The 12,563-nt window shown below is 43.8% G+C and overlaps 2 protein-coding genes across 3 annotated transcripts; both read left to right on the top strand.

Annotated features, from left to right (window-relative positions):
* The first annotated feature begins 960 nt into the window (after window positions 1-960).
* On the top strand, window positions 961-6,168 carry adpgk (ADP-dependent glucokinase). 2 transcript variants are annotated; one of them, XM_057051635.1, is made up of 8 exons: window positions 961-1,392; window positions 2,535-2,776; window positions 3,239-3,464; window positions 3,566-3,628; window positions 3,734-3,854; window positions 3,923-4,119; window positions 4,195-4,293; window positions 4,381-6,168. In XM_057051635.1, exons 2-8 carry the CDS (start codon window positions 2,550-2,552, stop codon window positions 4,942-4,944), a joined length of 1,497 nt encoding a protein of 498 aa, XP_056907615.1. In that variant the 5' UTR covers window positions 961-1,392; window positions 2,535-2,549; the 3' UTR covers window positions 4,945-6,168. The 2 variants fall into 2 exon arrangements, with proteins under 2 accessions (XP_056907615.1, XP_056907616.1); XM_057051636.1 differs by having other exon boundaries at window positions 990-1,392; window positions 4,384-6,168.
* A 1,392-nt stretch (window positions 6,169-7,560) lies between these two features.
* On the top strand, window positions 7,561-10,119 carry ppib (peptidylprolyl isomerase B (cyclophilin B)). The gene is made up of 5 exons (XM_057051640.1): window positions 7,561-7,808; window positions 8,630-8,743; window positions 8,892-8,985; window positions 9,098-9,282; window positions 9,772-10,119. Exons 1-5 carry the CDS (start codon window positions 7,674-7,676, stop codon window positions 9,892-9,894), a joined length of 651 nt encoding a protein of 216 aa, XP_056907620.1. The 5' UTR covers window positions 7,561-7,673; the 3' UTR covers window positions 9,895-10,119.
* Window positions 10,120-12,563: the final 2,444 nt, after the last annotated feature.

The following is a 12,563-nucleotide window of genomic DNA, read 5'->3' as shown; positions in this document are numbered from 1 at the left end:
TGAAGTCTGTAATCGCAATGTAGGATGTGTAACGCCATTTGTGATATCTGAATTTCTGGTTTGACTGGTCAAACCTGACTCGCAAACATCTAACTGTACTTTTGACCAATCAGCTCTAGGTTATTGACATCCATCATGTTAATTCCGGTTTGTCAAATTTAACTGGCTGTTTCTGAATCCCTACATAGTGCACTCAATAGTGTGGACGCCATTTTAAAGTAGTGTCCGAATTGCTAGTGAGCATCGCTGTACCCTATGTAGTGCCCTCAATGTATCAATATCTCAATGTATATTATTATTGTATTATTATTGACATATTTCATTTTATTATATAAAGTTAATTATAGGGTAAAATATTGCATTTTCATAAAATGACCGCTGAATGTATTTCTGATGGGTTGAAATAATTAAATGGACCTGGCCACTTTTCCCGGCGACCGGTTTGTAATTATTATGCGAAACCATGACGTCACTTTACGTGCGCCGTAAATGACACCGTTGTCCGAATACTAACTTTAAATTGAGTGCGCTACGGAGTTCACTCAATCCATGTCCCCCATGTAGTGAGTAGTGAATAGGGAACGAGTGGTTCCGGAAACAGCCACTATTTATGCTAAAATGGCTTGCGGTGCGGCCTGGGTGACGTCACCTGCGGGTTTGCGATTCAACTCAACTTGCAGATTACAGTTGAGAACAGCTTCCTGAACTCGAGCCAATCAGAGCCCGAGGAAGGCGGGTCCGGAAGCGAGGGGGCGGGGCTTCGCTATAATATACTCCGCGCCCGGCTTCGTCCTCCGCTCGCGGTCCTGCGCTTCCAAGTGACGTCACGTGTACGAACCTAAGGTTTGGGTTATTTATATGTTTAGTTTCTTATATCATATAGGTAAATAATTCAGTACCAGCTAGATGTGGACTTTCAAGGTTACATTATCATCTAAAGAGGAAACCAAAATCCTTTAATCGAGAGGCTCAAAGGACAAAATAATTCAGCGCATCAATAGTTCGTATTACGCCCACGAAAATAACGAATAACTGTAAATATATTTAATTTTTGCCGCAAAATTGTCTTCCACGTAAAGTTTCCAAGGTTACGAACGGTCGCTACCGTATAGCCAATCATAATTCCTGACATCACCTGGAAGCCGTACAGCCAATCACAACACTTGACGTCACACGTAAGCGCAGGACTCCCGAGCTGATCCAGCAGTTCGAGCAGATCCGCTCCCGGCACCGCGGCTGCTCTTCCCTGGCAATCTGAGGCGTCTATTTCCCGGTTAGTCCTCCAGCAAACGTCCCTCCACCTTCTGTCCCCGGGACACCGAATCCTCTGTGGTTTGCCAGCAAACTGCGTCCTCTCGCCGACTGACTTACTCTGAAGACTGGACATTGTCGGTACGTCCTGCTAACTACGAAGCTTTGGTTCTTTCAGCATTTAGCAGAAGGTGTAATTGGGATTTAAGACCATCTTTATTCAGAATTAGATTGCTTGCTAATCCGATTTTACTGCTGCCAGATTAGGCTTGACAAACTGTTACCTAAACATACATAGCATTGCCTCTGTGGGCTAGCATATTAGCCAAATTGGGATTCCCCGTTAGCAAAAAAAAAAAACCTTTTGCATTCAAAAGCAAAGTGCATGTTCGCGTCCTGGAGGACGGAACCGTGTTCTGCTTTTGTTTTCAGTTAAGAGAGCGGAAGGATGTGAATCTTGAAGGCTTTGAAAACAGTGAAATTAGTTGGTAGTGTAAGTCTAAGTGAAACTTTACATTTTATTCTCCCATGTGCAAAAAGGTAATTTTTAAAATGTTTTGCATGGCTTTAAATATTTATGGCTGGGTAGATTATTATTGTGATCCGCAGATTTAAAGGCAAAATGTCAGATGCTCGACTGCAGTTTGGGGTTAATATGTGTGGCAGGTTAATACCTACAAAGCGCAGAAGCTGAAGGACTGGCAGGATTGTGAGATAAGAGGACGGTGTGTTAGTTATTTGTGTTTTAAGTGCGACCTAATGGCTTCTTCAAGCAGATCTTAGAAATATTCAAAATATAAAATAAGCTCATTGTCTTTCACATATTGATGCATGAAACTTAAAGCAGAGATGTCCACGCTTCCCTCGCTCCAGCAACCTCCACCCAGCTATTCCGAGCTCCACTAGTGCGTCCTGGGTCTTCCTCGGGGTCTCATCCCATGGGGAACTGGCTGGAACACCTCCCTAGGGAGGCGTCCACAGAGCATCAAGAGCAGGGGTCCAAGTTGACTCCTCCATGTGAAGGAGCAGCGGCTAAGAGAGTGTCCAGGAAACTCATTTCAAGCGTTTGTGTCCACGATCTTGTCCTTCCAGTCACTGCCCAGAGTTCATGACTCACCTGTAAATCAAGAGCTTGACCTGTCGACTCAATTGTTTCTTCACCGCTGCGTCAATTTGACGCTCCGCCATCCAGCTGAAGCGTCGCCATGAAACACACAGCATTTTTATGACAGTAACGGCGACGATAGGAAGCACGACTGACATTTCTGCTCTTCCTGTTGTAGGCGTGCGGGGACATCATGTGGAGGAAAGCTTCTGCCGCTGCCCTGCTAGCCTTAGCTGTGGGCTATTTCTACCACGACAGCCCAAACCTGCCTCAGAACATTCTGCAGTATGTCAGCATTTCGAACTTTCAGTCATCGTTTCAAAACCCGAACGGCCAAACCAGAGTGGAGTGGATCATTTCTGCAGCCTGGGACACGCTGATAACGCTGCCAAACCGACAGTGGAGCAGAATGGCAGTAGGGTGAGTTAAAGATAAACGGACTTCATTTGTCTTGATTTTGCCTTTGAAAAAAGTGCACACCACAAATAGTTATTGTCCAGAGTGGCAGGTTTTGGCATTATGTCGTTTAAAAGTGTGAGTTTTGGCAGCACCTAGTGGTGACATTGCAGATTTCAAGAATTAAATAAAGAATTTAGAGGTTTGTTGTCACATGACGCATAAATATTAATATAAAGTTAAAAGTCTGCATTAGAATCTGTCCTGCAGCACTTTGGCACCGTTTGGGGGACCTTTGTCGTATTTACATTAACATCTTAATCACGACACAGAAATGAGCAGGCAGAGGTTATTATACACTATGAACACAAAAGTATGTTTAACTTACAAATGTAGCACCCTGGATTATGTGTAACGACTCTTTTCTGCTATATGTTTTGAAGTATGAGATGTAAGTAAAGCTCCTGTCTTTCCTCCCCTGATCAGCGTGAATGCCTGCGTGGATGTGGTGGTCTCAGGAGTGGGACTGCTTCAGGCTCTGGCTGTGGATCCAGGCCCTGGCAGGGATCACGAAGTGTTACACTCCAAAGAGGACCTGAAGGAAACCTTCATCCATTACATGGAACGCGGAGCAGCTGCTGAACGCTTTTTCAGCAACAAGGAGATCTTCCAGAGGATCGCACGTGCGGCAGCAGAGTATCCCGGTGCGAAGGCAAGACTAATTTACCTCCCAGACCTTCTCAGATATAAAGACTCCTTGTTGAGCGTTAGTGTCTCTGTTCCTTTTAAACATGACATTTATCACTTTTACAGCTGTATGTTGGAGGAAACGCTGCCCTCATTGGCCAGAAGCTGGCGACCTACCCTGACCTGATGGTGCAGCTGCATTTATTATTCCATACAAGCAGAAATGAGGCAGAGTCCCGTGTTTATAACGAGTGAATTGATGGCTTATTGCTGACTGTATTGGTTTAACCACAGGTGTTGTTATGTGGGCCTGTTGGTCCCAAACTTCACGAGATGCTGGACGAGCAGATCTTGGTTCCTGCCGAGTCGCTCCAGGAGACGGATGAATTTCACCTCATTCTGGAGTACAAAGCAGGTAAAGAGACAATGCCACCGCGGCTGCTCTCACAGTCCCTCCGGGTTAACCGTGTTCGTCCCCTTCAGGTGAGCAGTGGGCCTCGACTCAGGCGCCTCAAGCCAACCGCTTCATCTTCTCTCACGACGTGTCCAATGGTGAGATGAGCGCGCTGGAAGCATTTGTGGCCAGTCTGGATGAGTTCCAGCCAGAGCTGGTGGTGCTGTCAGGCTTCCACATGATGGAGGGGCAGGGCAGGGAGATGTGGGAGGGGAGACTGAAAGAGGTGAGCACACAAACCACCAACAATCTCATTAAATTAGTTCAATGCACTCACCACAACAATTCTTCGCCTTCGAAGGCTGTTTCTGCTGTATCCGACATCCGTAAAGATTTTCCCATCCACCTGGAGCTGGCAAGCATGACCGATAAAGAATACATGAACAGGATCATGCAGGAGGTACGCGTGAAGAGTCGACTAGTCAAATCCCGAAATTCCTAAGAGTTTGCGTCCTTAATGAAAGTGTTCCGCCCTGTTTCCTGTTAGCAGGTTATTCCCATTGTCACTTCCATCGGGCTGAATGAACAGGAGCTGCTCTTCCTGACCCAGTCTGGTGAGGGGCCTCATTCTGAACTGGCTGCTTGGAAAGGCATTCCCGACGTGGGCCAGGTGAGTGACATCCTCCTCTGGGTCCTGGAAGAGCACGGCCGAGGGGACCCCTCATCTGAAGCCGACCTGACTCGCATTCACTTCCACACGCTGGCGTATCACATCCTGGCAACGGTGGAGGGACACTGGGGGAACCAGGCAGCGGCCGTGATGGCTGGAGCTCGGGTTGCCAGCAGTCAGGCCTGCGGCCTCGAGGCCGTTGATGTCAATAAAGTGGAACTCAAAGCCCCCCTGGAGTTCTACAGTTCTCACAGTGAGCCGCGTGAGAAGCTGATCCTGAACCCCGCGGAGCCCGTAACCACGTGGCACCGAGGCAACGTCACCTTCCACATGACCCCTGTGCTGGTCTGCACGCAGCCACTTCGGACAGTGGGGCTGGGGGACGCCATCTCCGCAGCAGGGCTGATGTACTCGGAACTAAAGACTCAGCCGCCCTTCTGAGGACTCCACGTCTTACCTGGGATACTTTGAGGGACGCAGCTGGAAAAGTGTAGATTCACCTAAAGCTGCGGCCGTTTGGATACACTCAAACTCGACCCAAACGCCCAACGTCTTGAAACCAGCTACTTAGTCTTCTTTCCTGAAGAAAATCCTGCCTGATGACTCCTCCTGCCTCCTGGGACTCCTCAGACTGAGACACAACTTTTAGACATAGAGGGTCTGACTGGGCTGAGAGGAGACCACCGCTTAAAGCCATTCCCCTCAAGCTGTAAAGCGTTCTGTTGGCTCACCCAAATTGCTTTGACCTTTGTACCTTCAATATGCTGTGCCTTGTTAAAAATTAAGTTCTTATTGTTTAAAAAACAAAGCAGCATTTTATTCACATCTCAACCAGGAAATCTCATGAGTTTGGTGCAAAGTGTTTTTTCCTCCAGTGCTGTTGAATTTTTTTATATTTGTCATGCAAGGATAAAAACTTCTAGAACGCCTATAAGAGTCTTCTAAACACTCCCACTGCAGAGGTTTATTTAGAAACATTATGTAGTCGAATATCATTTATAAAAGGATTATTATTATATTATTACACGTGACAAACTCCACTTTTGATGCAATAGATTGTTACAGTGGCAGATGCACAGTTACCCACGATTTTATATTTTAAGTTGCCCTAAATTGACTGTTTAATTATTAATCTGCCTGAAAAATTAAGATTCTGCTTTAAAGTAAGCGTCACTTATGCTGTCAAGGTTACTGTTCTTCGTGCGACTTTTTGATTACAGGTTCCTGCAAAGTGTAATAAACATGTTTATGACTCGTGGTTTCTCCAAGCTGCCCGATTCAGATGACACGGTACGCTGAAGACACAGTTTCTGTCTTCTGTTGTTTTTCTGACCTTCGTTGTGTGACTTGTTCTGTGCAGATGTACATGTGTTGGTATACCTCACACGGCCACCGAGGACCTGCAATAATGGAATCTTAATGCAAACAGTGTGAGGATGCATGGAACCATGAATTAAATCTTTGCACTAGCTGGGACGAGGCGGGGGTGCCTGCAAAGGCGAATGTATCGTAACTCCAAACCCACCCTTTATTTTCAGCAAGTACAATCTGTGTTGTTACTCTTTTTACAGTTTCTTTCTCGTGACTTTAGAATTTTTAACCTTCAAAGTGTCATTTTACTTATACTGTACGTTGTCATTAAAACTTGATGGAGACTGAAACTCATCTTGTGTAAATGAATGTCAGTGATGGGGGGGGCAGTAAAGCCAGAACATCTGTGCTGCTTAATTGTTTAATGCTATATTTATTGGTAATCTACAGACATATTTATCACAAAGAAAATTGAGGAAACATGGACAGAAATCTTTTTTTCTTAAAATGTCATTTTGACCTCTGGAAACAGTTAATTTGCAGCCTCTTAAGGTCTTCCACTTATTGTAAAACAGTATTTGTTTTGCAGTTGTCAAATATTTGCGTTTTTGCTGCCATATGATAATAATGCCCCTAAACGAGTTATTATCAGATTATAGCTAAGTTATAAAACAAATATTCACAGATACACGCAGGCTCATTCGTGTTTGACCTAGAACAACGAGAGGAATTGTCAGTTAAAGCTGTCATCGACTTGGCTGAAATATGTTTTCCTTTTTTTGGCTCCGATAATTTAATAAACCAAAATCTTTTGAGATGATTGGATATTAAATAAATATGTAGATTGACTGATGTTTGAAACATTTGATTACCTTATTTCCTTCTGATGAACCCATCTGTACTGGTAATAGCTCCAGTGTGTGTTTGGATATTAAAAGTGTGTTTCTGGTTAAATATGAACAATATGAAGAAGGCTGGATATCAACTGTGTGCACAGTTCATCTGTAGGACAACCATCAATCCTAAAACATTCTTGCTCAATATTTGTCTTCCAATTATCTGACTTATTTGACTTTTCTTTTAGAATGATATTTTAATATAATGACCCTGTTTAGCTGGTCTTGCATTAGTCCTAAGCTTTAACGTTTAATAAAACTGTCTAAGCCTTACTTATAAGTAGATCTCTCCACTGAAAATGTAAAACCTTCCTTTATAATATAAATATGCTTCATGCTCAGTATATATTTTTTAACTTCTTGTACATTCACAAATTATAATTTTCCACTTTGGACAAAGTTAAAATAATTTAAAAAAAACTTCTTTGTCTGGACACTCACATGTCCACATCAAAGTGTGGTGGTTTCTGATGATCAGCCACTAGCTTGAGTCTAAATTCCATGAGTATGCTTCAACATAATGTCACAAACAGAAAGAAATGCTCTCATTTATGATTTTCCGTTGCTTATTCTGCTTTTAAAGATTTAAAATCGACTGCCAAGACAACATCTTTTTCCCTTGGGTAGCCATAGCCATGTATGCCATACTCAAATGAAGAATAAACTAAATTTTGAGATATGTTTTATATCGCTACAGATTTTAGCCTCATCACGCCCTGCACACATGACGAACCGCAAATTTTGGTCCCCCAAGTTTGGAAACGTTGTTACGCGTCTGCGTCTGATTGGCTACACGTCGCAACCGTGCAGCCAATCAGAACCCTGTGCGTCTGTCGGACGCGTTGAAACCCCGCCCCTACGGTGGCCGCTGAACCTCCACCCCGGATATCTCCTCCGTTCCTCTGGCTCGTATAAAGTTAGCACGTCTGCCAGGTCGTCTCCGGGCGCCCGTTTTTCTCGTTGATGCTTAGACTCTTCGGCAGAAGAATGAAGGTGCTTGTAGCCGTAACGGTCATTGTAGGATCACTGATCTTCCTCGCGTTTCCAAATGGCTCCACTGCGGAGGAGAAGAAGAGAGGCCCCAAAGTAACGGCCAAGGTAGGCGCTAGCCCCGTGGCTAATGTGGCAGTGATTGCTGGACAAAGTCACAGCTAACTAGCTTAAGACCGTAAAGCCACGTCACAAACCTTTAAACGAGGCATGCAGGGATCTGCGAGCTCGATTGCTCGAATGCTAATATTAGCAAGCGATTTGCTGACACGAACCTGGATGATTTGGTCATTTCAGACACTTATAATCCTCCCAAAAGGCGCTCAAAACGGGCTCAGATTTGTTTTCCAGGCCTGTTATGGCATTTACCGCTGCAGCGCTGCCAGACAGACGAACCTTAACGCTAGATGGCATGAATTGAAACAAAAATAAGCCCAACAAACGTGCACATCGATGTCTAAATCTTTCTTCAGAATATTTCCATGGTTGCAGCTTGTTGAGACTATAGGCGATGTTGTTTCTTATGTGACTTCCTCGAATTTGTCCACGTCTGCAGCTGAAGATGGTGTGTGTGTGTGTGTGTGTGTGTGTGTGTGTGTGTGTGTGTGTGTGTGTGTGTGTGGTGGGTGAAATGATATCAGAATCCATGTATTAATCGAGAGGGACCAAGTCTGCCCCTCCAAACGCGCATATGTGAGCCCAGTGATTGAGTCGTGATGGGGCAAATTATGATTAAGATTTATTGTTATTTTAAAGCGCACTTGAAAGATTTTCAGCATTACTGTGAGGGGAGGTCATGTTGGGTGCTGACTGAACTGTTGCAGGTCACGATCACGTGCTGCGTCAGTTCGTTCTCTCGGTCTCTATTTTACATTTTGTGAAAGCACAAAATGCAGATTTTCACTACTTTGGATTAATTTGCCCTTTAGGTGTACTTTGACATGAAGATTGGAGAAGAAGAAATCGGAAGAATCGTCATCGGAGTGTTTGGGAAAACTGTCCCCAAAACAGTTGACAACTTTGCGTCCCTGGCAAAAGGAGAGGTGAGGAAGATGAGTGGCTGAAGGTGAAAGGAGCACCATTATGTTTGACGTTGTTACTATACAGTAAATCACCCAGCCATAAATCTGCACTTTAAATATGTTCCTGGAGCCATATCCTGATTCTCCCATGTTTGTTCATTTTCCACAGAAAGGATTTGGTTACAAGGGAAGCAAATTCCACAGAGTCATCTCAGACTTCATGATCCAGGGTGGAGACTTCACCAAAGGAGATGGAACCGGAGGTCAGCTTAAGAACCTACCTGATTAAATCTAGTACAGGATTCTAAAGGCGGAGTAGCTGTGGGTCACAGAACGCTGACTGAAAATAATAACCCTTTTTCTCCTTGAATTTAGGAAAGAGCATCTATGGCGACCGTTTCCCCGATGAGAACTTCAAGTTGAAGCATTACGGCCCCGGCTGGCTCAGCATGGCCAATGCTGGCAAGGACACTAACGGTTCCCAGTTCTTCATCACTACTGTCGGTACTCCGTGGCTGGACGGCAAACATGTTGTCTTCGGAAAAGTTCTGGAGGGGATGGTGGGTGCTAAAACATGAACCTTCCAATAGCCGCAGCAAGGAACATGTTTATTTACACAATTAGTAAAGAGATTCGTATGTCCAGATGTTACAGCGCCCGTTAAGTTGTCCCATATGTCCAGAATCATCTGGATGGAGAAAGTGTATATACAACAGAATGATGTAACAGTGAGGCGCTACATGTAAACATATTAGCCTGAATTAGCTGGAGCTAAATACAGAAACCTACCTGAGAACCAGATCATGTATTTGGTAGATGAATTATTATTGCAAGAATGTTAATTAACTGCTTTTAGACGTAAATTAGCATAAAACGAAGAATATAACGCTGTTGCACAGTTCGGTTGACGATCCCATCTTTAACTTTCTGTTTGCCATTTGTAGCTTGTTTAGCCTTTTTAAGAGGCGTTACATCCCTGATTTTCCTGATGACCATATGACTTCACTGTACAATCAACAAATACTTACAATCATTCTTTAAAATTTCAGGAAGTGGTGAAGAAGATTGAGAAAACGAAGACGGATAGCCGCGACAGGCCTCTGAAGGACGTCGTAATTTATGAATGTGGTGTGATCGAGGTGGAAAAGCCATTTGCCATTCCCAAGGAATAAGTTCTGTATGTGGAGTTGATGTAGAAACCGGGACTTTTGGGGGGAGGGGTGGGGTCATTGGTGAGAAAACGGCTTTTGGTTATTCACATCTGTGGCCAACGTCTACAAACATAACCCTAACATGACACTGGGTCCATCACTAATGAGCATTCCAAGGTGCAACCAACTGTCAGTTTTTATAAAAATATATGAAATCTAAAATAAAGGTTTCATGTTTTGTTTAAATGCTGAGTGAGTTTTTTTCCCCCATTAAACCACACGTTAATACCACACTTTAATTTGAGTTGTATGTACCAAAGTATCTGAAATGCTCAGAATTATCACCAGTTTGTGCAAATATGCTAATATTCCACTTTGTTTAAACCACATCTCTAATGGTAGATATTCCTGTTGACAACACTTGGGGGCGCTATATTCTCCAGGTGTCCACATCCCGCCTCTTTTAATACAAGTATGTACAGCACACGTTTATCAGGGTATATTTTTTTTAATGTCAGCTGGATTTCTACCAAGAAAAAATGAACTACAGCACATGGTTAGATAATTTTAATAACAGATCCTCAGAACGGTAGAGCCTCATAAATCAGCTGATGAAATTTAATGCAACATCAATATTATAATGTGATTCTTAAACATAAAAAAACAAAATATAAGAAAAATGCTCAGTTCTGATAAAAATACCCACCCCGTCATGTGTGTATCTGACCGACAGGGGGCGCCATCGCCATAGATAAACTCAGGCGTTAAGTTGCGCCAGATTTCTGTGGAATTAAAATGCGCATTTTTGGATTTTCACTGTGTTACACTCGTCTGTTTTGGGGTTTATCCTTTCAGATGAAATTGATTGATATCATAGTGGTTTTACAGTGAGGATGGATCTTTTTTTATCCTGACAAGAAAATGAAGATTGACCACATTCCCTTTTAGATTCATATAATCAGACAAAACAATCGTTTCCACTGTGTCTTTTCACACAGAAGCAGCGCGCAGGTTCAGACTGACACACTTAAGCATTGTGAATAAGCTGTGCAGAAAATAGCTTTTGTCCCTGAAGACCATTAATATCAGCAATTGCATTATAATGATCCCAGTCCAAAAAATACAGGGAAGCTGGGGAGGAAAGTAATATTTATTTTTGTAAAGTTAGTCACCCCCTGATGGGAATGGATAGGGCTTTAATCAGATTTAAGTTATTTGTGTCATTAAAGTTTGGGTCGGTTGTGGTCAGAGGCCGTGAGAACAATGTGGGGGTTTCTAAAAATAACCGACCTCCTCTGATTTTGTCAACTCATCTGTGGACAGAAGATAATCTCAAATGTTTTGACAAGATGAGCATATGTACAGCTATTATTTTAGGCTGTGTTTACTTGCATACTTTACTTTTTGGCACTGTAGATGTTAAACCAACTCGTCCACTGTTCCCTCAGCTGGTTCTGTCCCAGATTAGACATGCAGAGGTCAGACACAGTTTGGTCTAGCATGTGCGCTAAAGAGGGTTTTTCAGTCACAAACACATCATTTGAGACAAAAATCTAATGAGGAAAATTCAAATCCGCGAACACACATCTGGTCTTTAAAAGAAAAAAAATCCTTTTCAGAACTTCAGCTGTGGAAGACGTGAAACCGCGAACACTGTTGGACTTTACTCCGGGTTTTGTTGTCTATCTGCAGTCCTTGTTTTGCCCAGATTCACTCAGGCATCCAGTGACTCACCAGAAGGAAGGTATGGAAGGAATTCCCTGGAGTTGGCACAACTGTAGGCTTGCTTAAACCCCCTGTTGTTCGCTTTGGCCATGTTTGTGGCGAATGGGGATTGTCCAGTGAAACAGTGTTATTCTTCACTTAACGGCTCTTCTGGAAAAGCCACGGCAGGCCGGACATATCTGGCATAGCTTCCTGCAGGAGGCTTTGTCACCCAGATTAAAAGAACACTGGGGAGAATCACAACAGAGAGAGTGGATCCGTTCCGTCCGTGCGAGGATCTATCGCCCGTGTCCTGCCCTCCTGACCCTTATACACATTTTCTGTGCGTACAGGTCAATAAAAATATCTTAATTTCATTAATCCATCGTTAGATTAATCTGTTCATCTCTCCATGAGAGGTAGGAAAACACTCTGGAAAGACATCTTTAGGCCAAACCTCCACAACAACTCTTGATAAAGTGCATCAGAATTGCGATGGCAGCAGGGGTCAGGGGTCAAGGCCACGTCTCTGACCTCCTTTGGTGTGTAAAAGGGGGGTAATTCTACCGGTAATTAAAATTGCCTCTGCTGTGTGTGCATGTCCTGTGTTTCATCCAGTGGATGGATGGATGATGGATGGATGGACGGATGGATGGATGGATGGATGGATGGATGATGGATGGATGGATGATGGATGGATGATGGATGGATGGATGATGGATGGATGGATGATGGATGGATGATGGATGGATGGATGGATGGATGATGGATAGATGGATGGATGATGGGTGGATGGATGGAGGGATGGATGGATGGATGATGGGTGGATGGATGGAGTGATGGATGGATGGATGGATGGATGGATGGATGGATGGATGGATGGAGGGATGGATGGAGGGATGGATGATGGATGATGGATGGATGGATGATGGGTGGATGGATGGAGGGTGGATGGATGATAGATGGATGGACAGATGGATGGATGA

Source organism: Takifugu flavidus, chromosome 13, assembly GCF_003711565.1.
Source record: "Takifugu flavidus isolate HTHZ2018 chromosome 13, ASM371156v2, whole genome shotgun sequence".
NCBI classification, from domain to species: domain Eukaryota; kingdom Metazoa; phylum Chordata; class Actinopteri; order Tetraodontiformes; family Tetraodontidae; genus Takifugu; species Takifugu flavidus.
Note: the sequence above shows the minus strand (reverse complement) of the source record. Positions and strands in the feature narration are given on the sequence as shown.

Excerpts from the sequence above, each read along its gene's own strand:
- adpgk (XM_057051635.1), top strand. The coding sequence starts at position 2,550 with ATGTGGAGGAAAGCTTCTGCCGCTGCCCTGCTAGCCTTAGCTGTGGGC. Across the intron at positions 3,629-3,733 it reads CGACCTACCCTGACCTGATG|GTGTTGTTATGTGGGCCTGT; the intron begins GTGCAGCTGCAT and ends GTTTAACCACAG. Across the intron at positions 4,294-4,380 it reads TGAACAGGATCATGCAGGAG|CAGGTTATTCCCATTGTCAC; the intron begins GTACGCGTGAAG and ends GTTTCCTGTTAG.
- ppib (XM_057051640.1), top strand. The coding sequence starts at position 7,674 with ATGCTTAGACTCTTCGGCAGAAGAATGAAGGTGCTTGTAGCCGTAACG. Across the intron at positions 7,809-8,629 it reads GCCCCAAAGTAACGGCCAAG|GTGTACTTTGACATGAAGAT; the intron begins GTAGGCGCTAGC and ends TTTGCCCTTTAG. Across the intron at positions 8,744-8,891 it reads CGTCCCTGGCAAAAGGAGAG|AAAGGATTTGGTTACAAGGG; the intron begins GTGAGGAAGATG and ends CATTTTCCACAG.